This window comes from Morchella importuna (assembly GCF_003444635.1).
Source record: "Morchella importuna strain M04M26 chromosome Unknown Morimp01GS011, whole genome shotgun sequence".
NCBI lineage: Eukaryota > Fungi > Ascomycota > Pezizomycetes > Pezizales > Morchellaceae > Morchella > Morchella importuna.
Genome location: NW_025763408.1, coordinates 630,847 through 650,950, shown reverse-complemented (window position 1 = coordinate 650,950; position 20,104 = coordinate 630,847). Strand labels below are relative to the sequence as shown.

General features: G+C 46.2%; 4 protein-coding genes across 4 annotated transcripts; 1 reads left to right on the top strand and 3 right to left on the bottom strand.

The window, feature by feature from the left end:
- Window positions 1-5,025: 5,025 nt before the first annotated feature.
- On the top strand, window positions 5,026-7,875 carry LAJ45_04591 (uncharacterized protein; the record flags this gene model as incomplete). The annotated part of the gene is made up of 5 exons (XM_046114171.1): window positions 5,026-5,109; window positions 5,255-5,380; window positions 5,449-5,927; window positions 5,987-7,774; window positions 7,827-7,875. 5 exons carry the CDS (start codon window positions 5,026-5,028, stop codon window positions 7,873-7,875), a joined length of 2,526 nt encoding a protein of 841 aa, XP_045972693.1.
- A 289-nt stretch (window positions 7,876-8,164) lies between these two features.
- On the bottom strand, window positions 8,165-9,435 carry LAJ45_04590 (uncharacterized protein; the record flags this gene model as incomplete). Its single annotated transcript, XM_046114170.1, has 6 exons — window positions 8,165-8,407; window positions 8,480-8,551; window positions 8,617-8,919; window positions 8,982-9,077; window positions 9,129-9,266; window positions 9,334-9,435. The coding sequence occupies 6 exons, from the start codon at window positions 9,433-9,435 to the stop codon at window positions 8,165-8,167; spliced, it is 954 nt and encodes a 317-aa protein (XP_045972692.1).
- A 344-nt stretch (window positions 9,436-9,779) lies between these two features.
- Window positions 9,780-10,296, bottom strand: LAJ45_04589 (uncharacterized protein; the record flags this gene model as incomplete). Its single annotated transcript, XM_046114169.1, has 2 exons — window positions 9,780-10,071; window positions 10,160-10,296. 2 exons carry the CDS (start codon window positions 10,294-10,296, stop codon window positions 9,780-9,782), a joined length of 429 nt encoding a protein of 142 aa, XP_045972691.1.
- Window positions 10,297-17,149: 6,853 nt separating this feature from the next.
- On the bottom strand, window positions 17,150-18,617 carry LAJ45_04588 (uncharacterized protein; the record flags this gene model as incomplete). Its single annotated transcript, XM_046114168.1, has 5 exons — window positions 17,150-17,416; window positions 17,487-17,865; window positions 17,936-18,177; window positions 18,265-18,289; window positions 18,361-18,617. The coding sequence occupies 5 exons, from the start codon at window positions 18,615-18,617 to the stop codon at window positions 17,150-17,152; spliced, it is 1,170 nt and encodes a 389-aa protein (XP_045972690.1).
- Window positions 18,618-20,104: the final 1,487 nt, after the last annotated feature.

Here is a 20,104-nt window from a genome sequence, read left to right as displayed (position 1 = left end):
CCTGTCGATAATGTTCCGATAAGGTTGAGGTTTGTAACAGCTAACAAGCTAGGTAAGCTTGACGAGAAGAGAGCGTTGCTGTTTCTCGGCGGCTGAGCAAGATTCGTCAAGCTTGGCGGGCATTTGTGGTTAGACTGGGGAACAACTGCGCTACTGGATCGTCGGCAAGCTCCCCGCAACCAGTCCCCGAACCGGAGACCCTGGCACACTGGAGATGGCACGGATCAGGTGTATCTTGTTCCGATGGACTGCACGTAGTGGGAATTTTTCCTTTCGTGTGGACTTGCCTTAGGATGGTATCGCGGCAGTTTTATTTAATCGTGAGTGGCTTGCCTTGTTCTAAAGCTGCAGTTAGAGTAGAATTTATTAGTATGTGTATATCCATCCCTGCACAAAGGTTTCTACTTCTATTGAAAAAAAAGGTAGTTTGGGATTTCAACACATGATCGTTGCCAGAAGCTTTGAGATACCTTAGCGGGGGTTGGTAAAAAAAGATTGCAGGGTTCTGTTTGATGTTTAGTCCCAATTGCGGCTTGCGATTGGCAGAGAGAGAGGAGTATAGCCTTGAAATAATAGCCAAAGTCGACAACTTCTCATTCTACCAAACCGTGAAACCTTCAAAAGAGAAAGAAATACATGTACTATCCAAAGTTCATATCAATTGAGGATATTGGTGATGATATGTCGAAAGGAAATTCATAATAAACCCGCCCTACAGCTACTCCTTCTTCTATCTTTATTTTTTTGACTTTCCTGGTCTGATATTTCGCAAATTATTCTAGCTGATATATCAGCTTCAGTATTGCTGTAGTTATTGAGGTTAAATTTCTATTCCGTTAATTTGGACTTCACGATCAGTCAACTACAAGTAAGTCTTCAATTGCTTCCAAGCTCAATTAAAACTTCAGATCTATCTATCAGGGTAGTACAGCGGTGGGTAATAAGTCATCGGACGACCTAGCCACAATTTTGCCTGCAAACGCGTATTTTGGTGGCGTTCCGTCTGATGACTTATTACCCATCGCTGTACGCTGGCTATAAGTAGTTTTGTCGATTCCTTCACTCATGGTCAATTGACCCCTTCTGACACAAAACTCATGTACCTCCTATTAGAATCTATCGATTCCAATATCACCTCCGCCTGGTGACACGAAGAGTTCGATATCCAGCACAATTTCAGGCTAGCATCCGTGTACCACCACTATCAATGTATGCACCACCTATGCCATGCAAACTCCACTCCACCCAAATCTCAAAGATGCATAAGTGTTGTCACATGCTGAGAACCAGCCAGGCGCATGCAAATTCTCCGAAAGATCAGCCCATACCGTCCCTAGTCTGTATACGGTAGCACAGAAAGCCTCACCTTAACGAGGCTTGGTACGTATGGAGAGTTCTTAATGGCCCCTACATATGGGTATTATTTCCATGGCGTAAGAACTCTCATATCTAATTGTATTTAGCAAAAGGATTTCTGCAGCTTCTACAGCCGGCCGGCCGGAGAAGAGAATATGCACACAGAAGCAGGGCACGAGCGATTAGGGCTATGAGTTACTTTGTTGGGCTCATTATGGGGATTCTAGTCGTGATCGATCCTCGGAACATCTCATACCAGTGCCGGAAGACACACATCTGACGCAAACACATACAAAGAGCACCTTGGGTATGCCGGAGGAGGTCCGTCCGATGCTAGCCACATATCCGGACAATTCAGCCCGAGGAAGAAATTGGGGAGAGGCGAGGCTGGGTTACTTATATATTTATGACAGCATTTATCGAACGTAGAACCCGGATTTGTGAAGGGAGGGAGGGAATCCGGGGAATGGATAAATTTGAAGCGGGGGGAGAGGGTAAAGAGCGAGAGGTCTGGAAACTATGGATGACGGATATATGGATCTAGGTATTCACTTTGTATCAAATGGTACATGTGACCTGACCCGGTGCTATTTCGGAAGCTGCACCGTACTATTGAGAGTATGGGTTTATTTGGACTTATGTTATGAATATATCATCGGTACTGGTTTGTATGGGATCCGGACCTGGGGAGATGTGAGGTCCTCTCCTAGCTAGCATCTTCCCTGACGCTCCGGACCAATCACTCCAGGCCTCCGAGGGTCATGGAGATTGTTACATGTTGGCTTTGTGATATTTGGATAACAGATAAGTCTCGGCACTCCGGCTGATAGTCCTTTGGGCTTACGGGGTGGTTAAGATTACAGCCCTAGTAAGTTCCATATCAAATATAAAAACGATATGTCAGCGACTCCCAGCTGGCGCTGCTAAACGCCGTTTCTTACTTACGGAGCACTCGGTCTAGTCTGGTCTGAAACGTCCCGTTAACATATACGTATGACCTTATCCCACATGAGACTATACAGCGAGAGGTAAGATTATTATAGAAATATGGGAGGGGTCCTATTGGCTTGCCCAGCCATAGAAACCCTGTTTTTAGACCCCTATTTCTATAATAATTTTACCTCTCGCTGTACAGGAACATTCACCAAGCTAGCCAAATAATTATAACTATAAAGCGAGTAATGTGTCTCCAGTCTATAGAATATATATAGATCACTTTTTATACCTCCTCGGCTGGGCTTGTGATATCACAGGCTAGTCTGGGTCAAGTCATTCGGTACCGCAGGAAGCTCTAGATACGTTTTAGTTTAATACCATCCACTCTGAAGAGTTCACACATACCTGTAGTGTTTCAGAGTATGTATAATCTGAAGTCAATGATCCGAGTCACACTTCATGTGTCTCCAGCAAGCATCAACCCTTACTTTACTATTAGCCCCGAGTATTTCGTTAATTGACCTTGCTCCAGACCTCTCAAGCTGACTGATGCAAACCCATCAATTAATGTTTTTCGGTACCTTCGGGAATAATCAGTCGGGTTATACCGATCCGTCAAGTTAGGCTGTAGCTCAGATGCATGGACTAGAGTCCATATATATATGAGACGAACGATCTGCAATCCAGCGTGTCTGGGGATTGCTTAAGGAGTAGCGTTAATTATGTTAGGGGGGCTTAATGTGGGTTAGGCTTAAAAAAAGGTTTTAAGCATATTGCTCCGCGATTATCTATCTGGTCTTTGTGCTAGATCTCCGTGTTGTGTATGGGTGTATGTGGTCATTGACATTGACAGATGCGTAATGTCCTCTGTCGGCTGAAATGGAAATCAACAGTGGATACCTCCAATTGGGAACCATGGGCATACGACGAAGGTTAAAGTAAGTACTTTATGTCGTTTGCGAGAATAGCCAATAGATGATATATCGTAGTTCTGGATTCGGTCACGAAACATGTGTTTTTTCTCCAAACTGTCACTCGTCTAGGCAAATCTGGTCTAGCCCGATTAGGCTGAATTGTAACACTGGAAAATGTTATTTCTGGCCACAAATATCATTGTTTCGGGAGGGGTGGTTCGATTTGTGCACCCTTAAATCAATTATTGTGCGGAGACAGCGGAGCGATCCAAGCGTGCGTGCCAATTTCGCCATTCGGAGACTTTCCTTCAATGTGGAGTAAATGGGTGGGCCCTGGACATTGAAATTATTGGGTGTAGGTAATATTAGAAGGGTTTTGTGACTTGTCTTACCGTTCATCTGATGATAATACAGTAGAAGGGTCAAGAGGAGGGGGAAAGAAGGAGGGGGAGGTCGAGGGGGGGGAGGGGGGAGGTACGTAGTCGTGATAGTGCTCTCAAGTCAATTGATCAAGAGCCTCTAGTATACATGTAGCCATTGAGATTCCAGGTAACCTCATGTCTGGTAGAGAAATAGTATGTCTTGTGGGTAGTAGTATGGTATGATGTATCATGTACATGTATGTACCCCTCGACCGTTCCCTTGGTGAATGTTACATACCATGGCCTCCACAATGCATGCATAAGCGCAAGCGGGATGCTCTGCTCCCACCCACAATGAATTTCTCGGGCTGGGAACCAATCACAACGTCCGCTGTCAACCACCATGCATATCCACCCCTAACCACTCCAGACAGGGGTAACTGGCAGCCCGGGTTCAGATTCCGGAGTGTAGGCCCGTCTGCTCCGGTACTCCACAGATACGCCATGCCTGCAACAAAACGTGAGCCACGGACCGTATGCTCCGGCGGGCTTATTAGGTATGTATGTGCTGTTTTTTTGTTTTTTTTTCTGTTGGATGGGAGAGATTTCTACCATTGTACCGCATCGCAGCCTCATCCTTTTCTTCTTTTACTGACAGGATGTAGCTTTGTAGCTGTGTTTGGTAGCTGAGCTGCTGGCCCGAGACTCCCCTATGCTTTTGATAATTGCGCCGATATTTCCCTTCAACAAACGTTGGTGCTTGGCGAGCAGCTAATAACTAGCTAGCCAATTGGATCACATTCATAATCATGCTAGCTGAGGAGTTTTGTTGAGTAGACAAAACATTTAGTATACTCATGGGTGGATATTCTTTTTTCCTCTTCTACGTTTTTCCCGGATTACTTCCCCGGAAGAATCGTCTCCAATCCGGCGACGATCTCCCAGCGAGCGAGTGGCCGCCGAGAGAGAAGACCGCCGCAAGATAGATGAACGAGATCGGACAATTATCAATATTGCCGGGTGGTGCAAGGAACACATGCGGAATAGCCAGCTTGAGTGGGGGGATGGAATAGATGTTTACTGAAGTCAGCAGGCGCGCAGGATAAAGACAGCACCTCTACATACTTAGTCGACAGACATCTTATATGAAGAGCTCCTCCTTTCCCTACCTACTGGGAAATGTTATAAAGCCAGCCCTCTCCGCAGTACGCAGCTTTAACAGGAGAAAACAGCCTTTTTAGAAAGACAACGCCCCCACTCTACCACATCTACTTCAGTTCCCTCCACTCGCGGTTCAGCTTTGTGGTTCTCACTTATATAACACATATTGAGATAAACGGACCCGGCACCGTTCTCCGGCCGCAAACACCGCAACAACGGGTTCCAGCTTAAGTAAAAGAGTTTCTACCTCGAAATCCAAGTCGCACTCTCCTCCAAAGATCAAGGACAAGGAGACTATGACTGGACAGAAGGTAGCAGACTATTCGCAGGGGAATGACAGGGTGAGGGATCTGCTGTCGAAGCTCACTTTGGAGCAGAAGGTAAGACTCTTCCACTTCAGATTACCCCACATAATCCTCTTTCTTGCTTCTTCGTAATTTGCTATTCATGGGTGACTGGGCTGGGTGTTTTTTATTGGCTATAATTGGTATATGATCTAATGACTGGCGGTGATTGGTTATACAGGTCTCACTTCTGGCCGCTCAGGATTTCTGGCGCACTCAGGCTATCCCCGAACACGGGATTCCTGCACTCAAGGTTACTGATGGCCCTAACGGAGCTCGTGGAGAGTTCTTCACCGACGGCACGCCCGTAAGTTCTTTCTTCGCCCCCTATCCTACCATACTGGCAGCCACCAATCCGCTGACAACCCGTTGAAGGCAGCTCTCTTCCCCTGCGGTGTGTCTCTCGCCGCCACCTGGAACACCGATCTCCTCCACTCCGTCGGCAGCACCCTCGCGCTCGAGACCAAAGCCCGTCAGGCGCAGGTACTCCTAGCCCCCACAGTATGCATGCACCGATCGCCGCTCGGTGGGCGCAACTTCGAGTCGTTCTCTGAGGACCCCTACTTCACGGGTAAGATGTCCGCCGCTTATATCAACGGGCTACAGAGCGGCGGGGTGGGCGCAACCATCAAGCACTTTGTGGCCAACGAGCAGGAGACGTGGAGGATGAGTGTGGACTCGGTGGTAGAGGAGCGCCCACTGAGGGAGATATATCTGAAGCCGTTTGAAATTACGATGAGAGAAGCAAGGCCTTGGGCGGTCATGTCTAGTTATAACTCGGTGAATGGCCTCCATGCAGATATGAACGAGTTTACACTCAGGAAGGTTCTCAGGGGCGAATGGAAGTTTGAAGGGTATGCCGCATCCCACAATCTTGACCCAAGCTGTAGGAGTACTAACAGGTCAATGATAGCCTTGTCATGTCTGACTGGGGTGGTACAAACTCTACCGTTCAATCCATCAAAGCCGGTGTCGACCTTGAAATGCCTGGGCCTTCCAAGGTCCGCGGAAAACTCGCCCTTGAAGCCTTAAAACGCGGCGAGCTCACCGAAGCCGACATCGAAGAGTGCGCTGCCCGCGTCCTTGCTTGGATCGAGCGTTGCGGGCGCTTCGACCTCCCCGCCGAGGAGCCGGAGGAGAAGGCAATCGACACCCAAGAGACTCGAGACCTAATTAGACAGGCAGGCGTGGAGGGAATTACACTTCTGAAGAACGAGAATAATACTCTCCCAATTGGATCAGATGTCAAGAGGATTGCCTTGATTGGGCCGAATGTGAAGCAGGCTATTGCCGGTGGTGGTGGGAGCGCAAGTCTAAAGCCCTATTATCTAACAACGCCGTTTGATAGCATCACTGCCTTGTCAGGGGTGGAGATTGTCTATGCCCAGGGCGCGCAGACGGACAAGTGGCTCCCACTCGCGAGCAATGTGTGCACCACGCCATCGGGTAAGCCCGGAGTCGTGCTGGAGTTCTACAAAGGAGATAAGTTCGAAGGGGCGCCAATGTTTATCCAGAACAGGCCCAAAACGGATCTCTTCCTATGGGATAACGCCCCGAAGGAGGTGCTTCCAGAGTATTCGTTCCGTGTCAAGACGGTCATTACACCAGAGACTTCCGGGAAGCATACGTTTGGACTGTCGAGTGTCGGGCCAGCAAAGATGTATGTAAATGGGGAGCTACTGATTGATAACTGGGAGTGGACAGAGGCTGGAGAGGCTATGTTTGAGGGATCAATTGAGGTCAATGAGTCGACATATCTTGAGGCCGGGAAGAAAGTCGACATCCTCATTGAGAGCACGAACGAGGTCCGCCCAACACCCAAGGCTGGAGAGAAGACCCACGGATATGGTGGATGCCGGATTGGGTATATTGAGCGACCTGATAAGGACTTTATCGCTGAAGCGGCGGAGGTAGCAGCTAGCGCTGATGTGGCGGTTGTTATCGTTGGACTGGATGCCGAGTGGGAGTCGGAAGGATATGACAGACAGACGATGGACCTCCCTAAAGACGGGAACCAGGACCGCCTCATTGCCGCTGTGGCAAAGGCAAACCCAAGAACAGTTGTTGTAAACCAGTCCGGTACCCCCATCACCATGCCATGGGCAGACGACGTACCTGCAATAGTTCAGGCCTGGTATCAAGGACAGGAGGCCGGGAATGCTCTCGCTGATGTTCTTCTGGGATTGGCAAACCCCAGCGGAAAGCTACCTGTCACCTTCCCGAAACGATTGGAGGATAATCCGGCATACCATAACTGGCCGGGTGAGCACCATCGTGTGGTATATGGGGAGGGCATCTATATCGGGTACCGACACTACGAGCGTGCCAAGATCGAGCCACAATTTGTGTTTGGACACGGCCTCTCATACACCACTTTTGATTATGGAAAGCCTACAATCAGCGGTACCATCCTGACAGAAAATAACGCATTAACCATCTCAGTTCCTGTGACAAACACCGGCTCTAGAGCTGGAAAGGAGTCGGTGCAACTGTACATCCGTGATCCAAAGTCCCGATTGCCAAGACCAGACAAGGAGTTACAAGCATTTGGAAAAGTTGATTTGGAGCCTGGCCAAACCAAGATAGTTGATCTAAAGATCAACAAGTATTCAGTTGGGTACTACGATACTTCATTAAGTGGATGGATCGCCGAGGAAGGCGAATTCGAAGCTGTTGTAGGAGCTTCATCTGCAGACATCAAGTAAGAGCATCTCACCTTTTATCTTTAAAAATATCGTTACTAAATATTTTAGGGGCTCGGTTTCGTTCGAAGTAAAAGAATCATTTACCTGGGTTTTCTAGATGGACTCACCACTGGTGGTTTTTCCTTATCGGGAGTTCTTTATCACGCACTTTCCCTACATATCCTCTGGTTTCTTCTTGTACTATGCCTCCTTGTCTGTTTCAAATAAAGATGATCTAACATTCCCCCGTGAAGTGAGTTTTCTATTGACGTACGCGCTCATTTGGACGTAACGAATAAAATAATTAAATAGACGTGATTTTTAGCCATCTGTGACTTACCGAGTGATAATCCATGAATAAGGCAAATGTATTTCTTAAAAATGAGACAGGGATTTTTATACCTAGTTCAAATGCGTTCCGTATTCTCCAAACTCCAAAGTTCCTCCCATTTCGTATCCAATTCGTCTTTGTCCCACTCCAACATGGCTCCAACCGCGATTTTAGCACTCTCAACCATCCGTTTCATCACACTGCCACTTTCGGCAGACGTCCTCACATCTAATCCGTTAAAGGCACCAAATGTTGATTTATATTGATATCCTTCCAAGCGCTTTATAATTTTCATGATCTTGCTAGGCGGTAATGGGATCTACCGCATTCGCGAATCAGAAGGGTAAATGATCAGCAAGTGGTAAGGCCTGGATAGGAAAGGCGTGAATACCATGTTCGGAATAGACCACATGAAGCTGTAGGTTGCAGTCCCTGGAAGTCGATCCACGTGATAAAGAGCAGACTAGATTATCATAAACACACGTCCGTTTACATGACATCACACGGGGAATTGGGAGGGAAACATACAGGCACAGTCACAATCGAATCCGCAATAAACAGCACAGCCCCGGGCTTATAATGTAGCACCATACTCCCTGGAAAATGGCCACCAACTCTGATGGCTACGAGACCACTATAACCTTGCAGTGGCTGGAAAGTGGGGCTATGTATCTCTCGGAGTGATATTGTATCGTCGTGCCGGCAGAGCCAAGAATAATCTGCAGTGGCTATATAAACTGGGCAATTAAAGGTACGAGCCCACACTGCGTATGTAGTATAATAATGGGGGTGGGATATTATAATCGCTTTCAGGCCGCCAAGGATATCTATCTGTGCAGGTGATAATGTTAATCTTAAGGGCTTACAAGGAAGATATTTATTGGGTAGGCTACCATATCAATAGTGTCTTGGTCAAGGTAGGCGATTAGGTCCCAGAGAATATTGCCCCTTTCGGTTTGGATTAGGAACGCCCGTTGCCCAATCGCAAACTGTGAAATATGAGCCAAAATACGTTCAAATGCCTAGGATGAATGCGCCACCTTTGGTTCGGTCCAAATTGAGATGATCAGATTATTCTCAGGATCTCTCGCAGTTTTGTTATAGTAATTGCCTGAGTATTTGAGTTCACCTAGGGTGGTAAAGGTTTGTCCACTGGGAGGGACGAACTGACGGGGGTCCTACATGCATGGCTGTTTAGAATAGCTAGCAAGACGAAGAATGTATAACGTGGGGGCAGGAGCATACATCGCAGATACGGCACCTGGCGAGGGAAGTACGGTCGTCGGTGTCGAATTGAGTTCCGCAAGCTGTGCAGATGAGGAGAGAGTCGTCTGAATCGCTAGCCATTGTTGTCTGAAGACGTAGGTTAGATGCATGGTACCAGCACACTGGCACCGAGGTCAATTCATGTGGGGAAGGGGCGATAAGATATTAGATTAGATCGATAAGATAGGGTTTTTGTGTTACAATCAATTGAAGTAGTCGCCCACGCGCACCTTTAGCTATTTAGTACCTTTTTTTTTTTTTTTTTTTTTTTTTAAATCATATGAATTGTTTCTAGGTACAATAACTGCATGCAGGCATAGCCTATGGCATAGCTATTTAGTATCTTTATAACCCTTTAATTATATAAGCCAATTAAAATGACCTGCATCTATGCCTAACAGCTATATAAAGTTCTGGAAAGTCACTCATGAGTTTGCGCTCAGTACAAAGTTCACATCCCCTTCACTCGCCCCGCCTACACACACCGCTTCAAATGGGCTATCCCCACACACTGCTCTAGCTGCCCTTATACACCCCTCCCATCTGCCCTTCGATACGTTAATTGTTGCGCCCGCCACTGTTGTCGTAAGATCGAATCTTGCGGTCCCACTGGCACCGCTGGTGCTCGCCGGTGAGCCTTGGCATTTTGTTATTGCGCCGGCGATACCACCGCAGATTGCGAGCGTGGCGACATTGATATCATGGGAGTCGAGAGTTCTAGCATCAGGTTAGCTCTAGTAGGTTATTTGTGAATTGGATTACGTGGTTTTATGGGGGCGGGTAGGCGGGTGCGAGCAGGCCTTACGTGGAGGGGTCGGTGCAGGTTGAGGAAGAGATAGCGGCGGGATTGACGGAGGTATTGGCTCGGCGATTGAGGGATAGGGTAAGAGATGGGGTGACGAAAGCTTGGATGAGGAGAAAAATAGAAAGAGTAGAAAGCATTTGATGGTAATGTTTAATACTGGGTGCCGGTTATATATATGCGTATTATATTAATGAGTTGAACTCGAAGGGTATTTTCTTTTTTGCGTAGTACTAGTACAAGGTTAGGGTGTATACGTGTAAACAGATGCACAGAAAAGATTTGCTGGAAGAAGGATTATCAGATACAAGTAACGGTCTTTATATTCTTGAATTCTGTTGTCGTGATAACCCCAGGAATAATGACACCAGTATGAAACCACACATGTCGCGGGTCCGCACAAACGCCCTCTGTCTCGGCCCCCAATGTGGTTTCCAGATACTACAGCTTAAACTGATCAAGGGTCTTCATTGTCTTTTCGTTACCTTTCTTCTGCTTGAATAGTGACTTGGTGCTTTCTATGCATGTGCGCGGTATATACGGTGGGCCATGCATGGGCTAGGGATATCGATCGTGGCCCACACGTGCTACACAGGACCACTGCCACAACAATATATAGTCCTAATTCAGGGCCCAAGTTTTCATAAAACTCTCCTTGTCACGGTCCATCATCGAAAAACTCCGCCCCAGGCCGGCACCGACTAGACCATGCAGGAAAAAACCGGTTATAGTTTCAACTATGGGTAATGATGCATATGAAGATTGACAAAATAGCGTAATATCGACTTACGTCAGTAATAGCACTGGAAGATATATGTTAACCCCCCCGCCCCCCTTTAAGCCTATTCCCTCGAGGTAACAACGAACGATAAAATGAATAGGAAAGAAGCGGTATTGTAGCCAAAAAAAAAAAGAAAAGAAAGAATGAAAAATAGTGGTTAATTCGTTCTATCGCCAAGCTACTATACTTAGATAGCTACATGTAGATATGTCTGTATTCTTAACAGACTTGGATACAACCGATCCAGCGAGGATCACACACCTAATGGTATTTTGAGCTTCTTTACTTGATGCTGATCATTCTATTAGAGAATCCCTATTAAGAGCCGTGATCCGTTACCATCCTGCGTGGAATCACTCGAGCTTGCGCTCGGTGAAGTCATTTTAGGTGATTGAACTAAATAACACCTAGGCTAGGCTAGACGTACCCAGCCCTGATATGATATTCACGGCAGATATAGCCTTCTATAAAATCGGGGCTAATCTGATAAAAGGTTAATGACGTTAATAAGATGCGAGAGAAACAGCTGTATGCGGAGTGTTTTATGATCAACGTACAGAATATTCGCCGCAGCTCGATATATGTTGAGTAATTACACGTGTTCTGGCCATGGTTGAGCCGACGTACGACTCGGGTTATTGTCACCATTTGTTAGTCTGGACCATGGCTCTGGCGTTGTGCTTAAACTGGTGGGCTATGCTTAAGTGAATTGTTCCTTCCAAATCAATTCAAACCGTTATGATCCTAGTGACTAAATACCTAGACTGGTTCTGCAGTTGAGACCTATTTTAGGTCCATTACTTGCTTACAAGCATATGAACCAGAAAATGCAAATGTCTATTTTGTACGGCAGATCGGCGCCACTCCATACAAATAATCCTTGACTCTCGAACTCGCATTTTCTGGTTCATATGCTGATAAGCAAGTACTACTGCTCTTGGGTCGATCTACAGCTGGTCATATCAACGTCAAGCCTTCTCTGCACATGCAGCCTGGATCTTATCTCCAAAAACCGCGACTAGGGCCTAGGGATCTAAATCAGATTTTGATACAACCCGGTTTAGGACGCTACAGCCAATTCAGCTCTTATCGTGTGCCAACTAACCTATCGAAATGTATGTTCAAAACGAAAGGTTCTTCACCGGCACCAAGTACTGATACCTGAAGAAGCCCTACGCAAAAGTGGTACAAATGGCCATACGAGGATTTGAAGCTTTAGTAACTCTGAGACCCAATTTTGTCAAATTGGAGTAAAACTTGTCAGATAGAACAACCGGAGACCTATAATCGAAGCTGACTCAAGAACTAGAGATTCTGGCATAGAATGTACTGGTTCAATTTGTTTTCTGTTGGCCTCCTCATTTTGTTCAGCTGTGCTATTAAACAATAACATTTCTTGCTTCAACATTCCAGGCCATGATCACACACGATAATATATATCACATGACTTTGCGGATGCGATCAGGCATCTAGATCTTCAAGATATGTGAGTGATAGCCGCATTAATATCACGTCAAGGTAAAGCTTTCCCGCGTCCACGAACAAAAAGCTATGAACTTAGCCCTATGCTCTGGGCGCTAATGGAACTCTAGGCTGTCCAGGTTTCCCCAGTGTGCGGAAGGGCCATATTCAGGTAGCGAATATTTGTTTTTCTGCTCATTGCGCAATATTTATCATTTCCCACGAGAGCCGACCCAACGAAAGAAAAAGACTGGGGGTTATGATCTTATCCTGTTGCTATTAAGCCTTCAACCCCGCGTCTTGAGCTCGTGCCTACCGTTAAGTTGGTATGTACTACATGTCGGATATGAGTTGTTGGTTTTTTGTTTGCTTTTGCTATCTTATCATTGTGTCCGTAATCTTAGTTTGGGTTGTTGGTCGATTTATGAGAATAATGTAGTAGGTAGAATCAACCTTATCATGGATTTTCGAATATAGGGTCCTTGTGCTTATTACTCGTTTAAGGTTATCTGCTCGTCCTACCAGTTCAACCATCTTACGTACAGGACTAGAAAACGACGAGCGTCAAGTGAATGTAACAAGCTTGACGCAACGCCCAAGAGATCAAAACGATCTACAAACCTACAACCAAAGTTAACGTAATAAACAGGTATCTCTTGAAAAGAAGAATATGGTCAGTTACACGAGATCCTGGAACGAATCATAGGAGATAAACCTCTCTGTTCGTCGTATCAAATCTCGGGAAAACCCTTTAGAATAGCCCTAAGCCTGGTCAATATAATTTCTCGATATGACTCAAATATTTTGTTGTTCTGGGTTTCCCGGTTGAATAATGAATCCGTTGTTCTTAGTGCGGGGCTATTCGTAATCGGAAATATACAATACCGAATGGTTTGGTTAGATTCTTTATCAACCAGTTCTGGACTTTGTTCATCACCGGAATTCTCCAATTGAGTCGGTGGCTCCCTATATCGTTGATCTCATGGTGCTTAAAACGATAATAAAGTTGGAGAAGAGCTCATCGTGGAATACGAGACGCAATTTCAAATGAAATCAACATAAAACATGGTTTGCAACATATTGCTGGTGTTGTGGTATACGATATTCCGAATAGGGCTAGGGCGTAGTTATTCTTGAAGTGGATCGGGGCTAGTTAAAATAGAAACCGAAATTCGCACACAAAACTACATAGCATCGTCAGCCAACAAATACTTGTTAACATGAGGAAACCCATACTTAGCATAAAACCTCAAACTCCACAGCCTCTAATATGACCAACAAACCACTGCATCAAGCCCACAAATCGAAAAGAAGAAAAACCACAAAACTAAGTCAAGACCAAAAGCGGCTGTAGCGTCAAATGACTAAGCTAACTGAGATGTGAATTGAATCATGAGTACCAGCGCAAAGACATATCGCTCAGGCGGTGCCAGCAGAGTATGTAGCAAGATCGAGAACCCTTATTTGAGGCACCTCACTCATGTAGATAGCTGAGGAGGCACTGCACTTATCTTTGTCGCGTGGATGTAACTACCTGAGGGATACAAGTTAAGTTTCCTGCCGAGTGATGAGTCGTGCATGCAAGCCTCAAGCAAGGGGGCATCTTGATTATATTCCGCTGTGTGGCAAAAACAACAACCCACTTCTTAGGCAAAGCTTCGATGAGGGAGCTGAGGATTGTCGGGCCGGGTGTCTTACAAGCGTTGATTCTCGATCCAGCCTACCTAGGTCTGGTGCCTCAATAATCGACGCTTTCGACGACGATATATTCGATCCTACATGAGAAAAGGAGAGTTCCTGCCGGAGCTTTTATTTCTTTAGATTCCTTTTTTGTAGAAGCAGGTACCGTTTTCTGGCTCTGGGTCACGGAGACCTCGGTGGTAGAGAAAGAGGGACTCCGAGGGAGGGAGCCAGGTCGTCGGCTCGGAGGGTCAAACACCCTCTACCCATCTAGACTAGTGTAACGAAGACAGGGAGACCTCGTGATCTAGTGTGGTTTATGAATAGGAGGACCCTTAAAAAGCATGCCAAGATGTCAATGCGGAACAGGGCTGAGAGCCTATCGTGGCTCATGTCTGAAACAATGAAGTCTCACAAAAGCTTGGGCGACCAGCGCCACAGTTCTGACTGACTCGCTGGAAGGCTGTATGTTTCATTGCGGAATGCCGTAATGGCAGGATCGGTTCTCGGCTGATCGGGAACTTACCGGCGAAGAGACTGTGGTTAGTGAAATGGTTTCCCCCTGTTTGGATGGGTAGGTACAGTTGCTCACCTACTGACGGCGGGTCCTGTCTGATGGTCCTGTTTGCAGCAATTTGCCCTTGGCGTCCATATCCTAACTCTGTTATTGGCCTCAAATCCCTGACCGCCGTCAGACAGGATCCGCCTTCACCCCGTGAGTGAGTGTACCTACTGATGTCTTGCATGCAGAACGGCCGGCTGGGCTGGAAGGAAAAACAAAGGCTGATAGAGAGGAATCCGGAGAAGGTACGAAGTTTATAAGACATTATGTCAGGGCGGAGTGGATACTTTGAGAATCCCCCCCCCCCCCCCAGAGTTACATACCTGACACTTGATACCCAAAGACTCTGGAATTCAGCCCTCGCCATTGAGCACTAGTACTGCACTCATTATCCGCTCGTTGCGACGGGCGTGACTTTGATATTGTTACCAGTGCACTTACTAGAGTGCTGCATGCCTGATGTCCAGATCCCTACTGGTAGCGTTTGTACCCAGGTAAAAGTATTACCACTACTGTAGCTATATCTGCAATAGCCACAGCATGTTAAGTATACAATACGATAGCAATAAATATGTTAAGTATACAATACGATAGCAATAAATATGTGTATGTATACACAGGGATGGTTAATCTTGTACGGCGACCTCGATACCTATCTACTTACCGCCAATAGATTGACACATTGTCCGGCCTGAGACCATGTTAAGTCCCAGAAACACATCTCCGGGAAGCCACCTCATTGGGTGCTGCGGGAGATACACGACAAATTAACAAAAATATATTATAATAGCATATTGCCCAAGCCATGGAGAAAGGGAAAGAAATAAAGAAAGAAAAACACTTTCTATAATTTTGATTTACGTACTTACGTTTGACACTGACACCTGACAGGCCTATCGACCTCCCACCTCCCTCTCCTTCTGCCACCCCCGGGCCCGCAGCGGGCACCGTATCCGTGTTTGGAGGGAGAGAAACAGAGTAACTTACATACAGTCCCGACACAGCGGGGCATCACATCACAGAGTCCCGAGTAGGTACTACCGCCAAGACCAAAGTTGCCTCTGACCCTCTCTGCCGGAATTCGTCACCCTCTCAGTGGGTCTATTTTTCGATCCTATCTACCTGTTTATTCGAGAAAGACAGGCAGGGGGTTTAGGGGGGGTGGGGGTGCAGGGGGAAAGGTAGGAAGGTACGTAGGAGAGCATTAAGAAGGCGAGAATTATTATTATTATTAGGTGGGGGTATGTACATGTAGAGTAGAGTACCTACTCTAGAGTAACTTGTATGTTACCTATGAATCAATCTACCGTACCGCCATCTGCAGGTACTTCGACCGCCCATCACCAGGCTATGTGCTCTGATTAGTAGGGAAGAACCGCTGACGGGCGGGTCACGTGACCCACCAGAAACATCGTCCACTCAATCGCGGTAAACTCTCGACAGAAAAATGCGCGCAGACGCAGCGGCACGCCGAGACATAACTTACGGGCCAGTAGAAGGCAGAGGTTCGAAAACTAGTTTCGAGGGGGCGCGTGAGTGGCAATGGAATCAATGGTGAAATAGAAACTAGTATGTATGTAACATAATTAGCAGTGAGTGTACGCAGAGTACGAGGTACATGTATGTAGGTACACACCTTTCATGGTCAAGGCGCGGCAACATCCATATCAGGGTTTCTTGTCCTAGGCCTAGAGGTAGTACTGATCTAATTCTTTATTTTTCGCGGGGGAGGCGTTTATTAGGAGAAGTACCTACCTTTGTCACGGCCGGGTAGACCTGCCTTTTGTTTGTTCTCACTTTCCTAGCTAGCTAGTTAGCTCATAGCTTTATAATTAACAATGATATCTCGTACAGCTTGTAGCCCTTATTATTATTGATGTTCGTTTGTTTCTTATATATTTACAGAGTCTACATATTACAGCCAATAAATACATGCCTTTCAGGTCAGCCATACCATAATAAGTCGCTATAAACCACCGCCGTCAAAACAACAAAAAAGAAAGTGCCCCCCTAACAAATAAAGCTGAATAAAAAAAGTCCTGCGCACGTCCCATGATCAACCAAACCTCCCGTCAGACCCATTCAACCCCGTATACCCGCTTTGAACGCCTTTTTGCCAACCCTGACAAAGGAAAAGAAAAAAAGGAAAAAGAAAAAGAAAAAGAAAAAGAGAGAAGTCTTTATACAGGAAAAAGATTGAGAAAAGAAAGCATAAAGAATGAAAAGAAAAGAAGAATAAAATAAAATAAAATAAAAAGAGAAAAAATAATGGGTAAGTTAAAAGGTAGCTACAGGGAAATATGACAGTAGAAAGAGTAATAAATAAAAGAAAATGATGTCGTACGTGTGTGGGTCTTCAATGGGGAACAGTAATCGTCAGATAATCTCGCACGTGCCACTCGCATACCTCCACTCCATCCCGAGACACTCAATAAGTAGTAATCCGTCAGTGAGAAGGAAAAAAATGAGAAGAAAAAGTAGAATGAATGGATAAGCCACTCCGAAAGTCTCAAGCCGGATTCAATGAATCCAAACTACTCGCCTTCGAACGTCTTCTACTAGCGGCCAGCTTTCTTTGCATTGCCTCAAACGGTAGCACAATCTTCTTCCATATATTTCCCATGAACTCCTTACAAGCTGGGAGGGTGGTGACAATGTAGATAAGCCCGTTCCAAAAGCCCTGGCACGGGAGCACGAGCGCTGCGGCGAAGTTGAGGCCAAAGTTTGTCGAGTCAGGGTGGATGAGACTGTATATTCTGTTTATACTTGACGGCAGCTGTACAATAATATCAATCAGCAAAGGCGTCTTTAAAGGTGGGGGTTAAGTAATCATGAAGCACACATACCCAAGTGATAATCAGTGCCAAAAAGAATAGCATTGCACACCGACAATACGCCCACGCCGCTGTATTTGCCTCCACACCGCTATTCCTCGTCCTCGTAACTGTGAGAGGCGGCTCCTTCCCCCCGCTACCAGACGATATTGTGCACGAGTAGCTTGTGAGCGGATTGACCACCGCCGGGACCCCGCTGTCATGTACCGGCCCCGGAGATATCGACCCGGGCCGCACTGACGATGACCGTGTACCCAATGTGTCTCTAGTAGGTCCTGTGTGACTGGAGCTTGTGTGCTCGGCACCGGCGAATTTGCGGAGCGAGTCTCGGAGGTTGAAGATTACGCGGCCGGCGAGGATATAGATAATTAGGGTGAGGAGGAGTACAATCCTGGCGTTTCCAATGTTAATATCACACAACGTGTATTGAAAGAAATCAAGTGGAAGAAAGGGTTTCTTACCACACTGGTCCGTAGAAGCCGGCGATGCGAAGGAATTGCCATTCGTTAGAGATCCAGCACCAGAGTGTTGCGGACCCATATATAGGTGTTCCTACATGGTCTTTGGGGAATAAGAATACTATCGCGGGAATGAACGGAATGCCATAGCAGGTAAGGACATAAGTGAGTTCGAGATTCTTGAGACGTTTGGTTGTGTACTTTTTGAAGACGGTGAGGTAGACATTGAGAGCCATTGCTAGACACTATCAATTGGCCAAGTTAGCAACAAGGTACAAACGCCGAGTAAACCCAATTAATACTGCGAAATCCAGATGGGGGGGCAAACATACAAATAACGCATCCGCAGGCATAAACCTATCCCATATCAAGCACATCAGCCAACCAATTCCCAAACCTCTCAACCAACCGCAAAAGTAAAAACCAACCATTGAATGAATGCCGCCTGAGCTTTACACAATCCCGAGCTATTCCCATGCGTAATTCCCTCTCTCGATGTTATCGTTGCCACGTTCGTCAGGATGTTCCCAAACGCTGCAAAAAACGCTAGGCGGTTTATGGGCCTGTGGAACGACCTTGATGAGCAGAAAGTGATGATGATGAAGCTGGCCCCCAACAGTGAAAATACGGAGGAGACTCGTGATGTTGTCTGCAAGATCTCGAGCTCGCGGGTTGTCCATGCCATTGTGGTAAAAATAGTACTACTAGTACTCCTGATACTATTTGTTCGTGCTGTGATGTCGGCGGTGGTCTATGGTGAAAGTTGTAATTTTTGTTTCTGGGGAGGGAAAAAAAGGTGGGAAGGAGGGGGGGGTGCTGTTTGTATATATTAGTAGGGGTAGTATTTTTAGGAGTGGGTGGACAAAGAGGGAGGTCATTGGGGAGGAGGATTGAGGGTATAGTAAAACAAATAATGGGTTCACTAGTTGATAGCATGCTCGGTGGTTTTGTGAAACGGAGAAAGAAGACTGTCATAGTAGAAAAAGAATTATAAGGAATATAGAGTGAACATGAACAAGAAAGCACGTAACCAATATTTACATACCGATTTGATTGAGCAACGGATTATCTTTAATAAAATATTATTCTTTCTCCCTTACTAAAGATTATCCCCACCCGAGAGAATAAGATATTAATAAGAACCCTTGGAATACCAAGCATCCAACATGGGGCGAGGAACGTTCTATATCCTTCTTTTCCGATGGCTGATACGATGTGGGGTAAATTCCTCCGATCCGTTATAATTGAAGGTCTGGTCTGGTTGTCAGGCAAGAAGCTGTTAGTTGCAATGTAGTCCACTAGCCCAAGCAATTATCTAACTTAGGGTGTGGATGGGTTGGCATGTAAATGGGATGACTGACGAGTGTGGGGATGGCATCTGATTTAAACAAAGAAGTAGTCATAACCTGGTACAGCGCTATAGAACTAGGGGCTAAGAAGACTGTATGGTAAAGGGTCACCCACAAGCTTGCAAGGGCGTGATCCGCACTGAGGGAGGGAGGGAGGGAGGGAGGGAGGGAGGTGAGGGAGGGAGGGAGAGCTTTGGTACCTGCTGTCCGACATCCGTAACCTCGTACAACATGAGCAGAGAGAGTGAGAGGGAAAGGAAAAGAGAAGAAAAAAAGAGGCTTAAATGTGCATGCCCGGCTGGGATATTCCTGGATGCTCGAGAAGCACTTGACTTGTGGGGGAAGACCGCATCGCATGCATTAACTCTCCACCCTACCATCCCCCTCAAATTCTCCTCGCTTAGATGCTGGGGATCTGTGTAGGTACATGTAGGTACATAGTGCAGCCCATTTCTTCATATATTGCCTAAGCCCTAGTATGCTGAACATGAGGGTCTGGATGGAGCTTATCTGGATATAGATAGGTACATGTATGTATCTCCTCTTCGCTGAGACCTCAAGCACTGAGAGGATCATTCCCAACGTGTCAGAAGTTTGCATGACATGAACTACATTCGAATTCCTACATGAATCCATAACATCTAGTTGGTTTCACCCCGTCACACGATGTCTTGCGGTACTAGAGTTGTGCGTTTTCAAATGTACATATGTAGCTACATGTATTTGCAACTCTTCTACCGGTTACCAGTGGTTGCTACCACAGCTCCCAAGCTCGGGGGGTTAATAATCTATTTCCGCTCTTGACAAATTTCTCCCCAGGTTA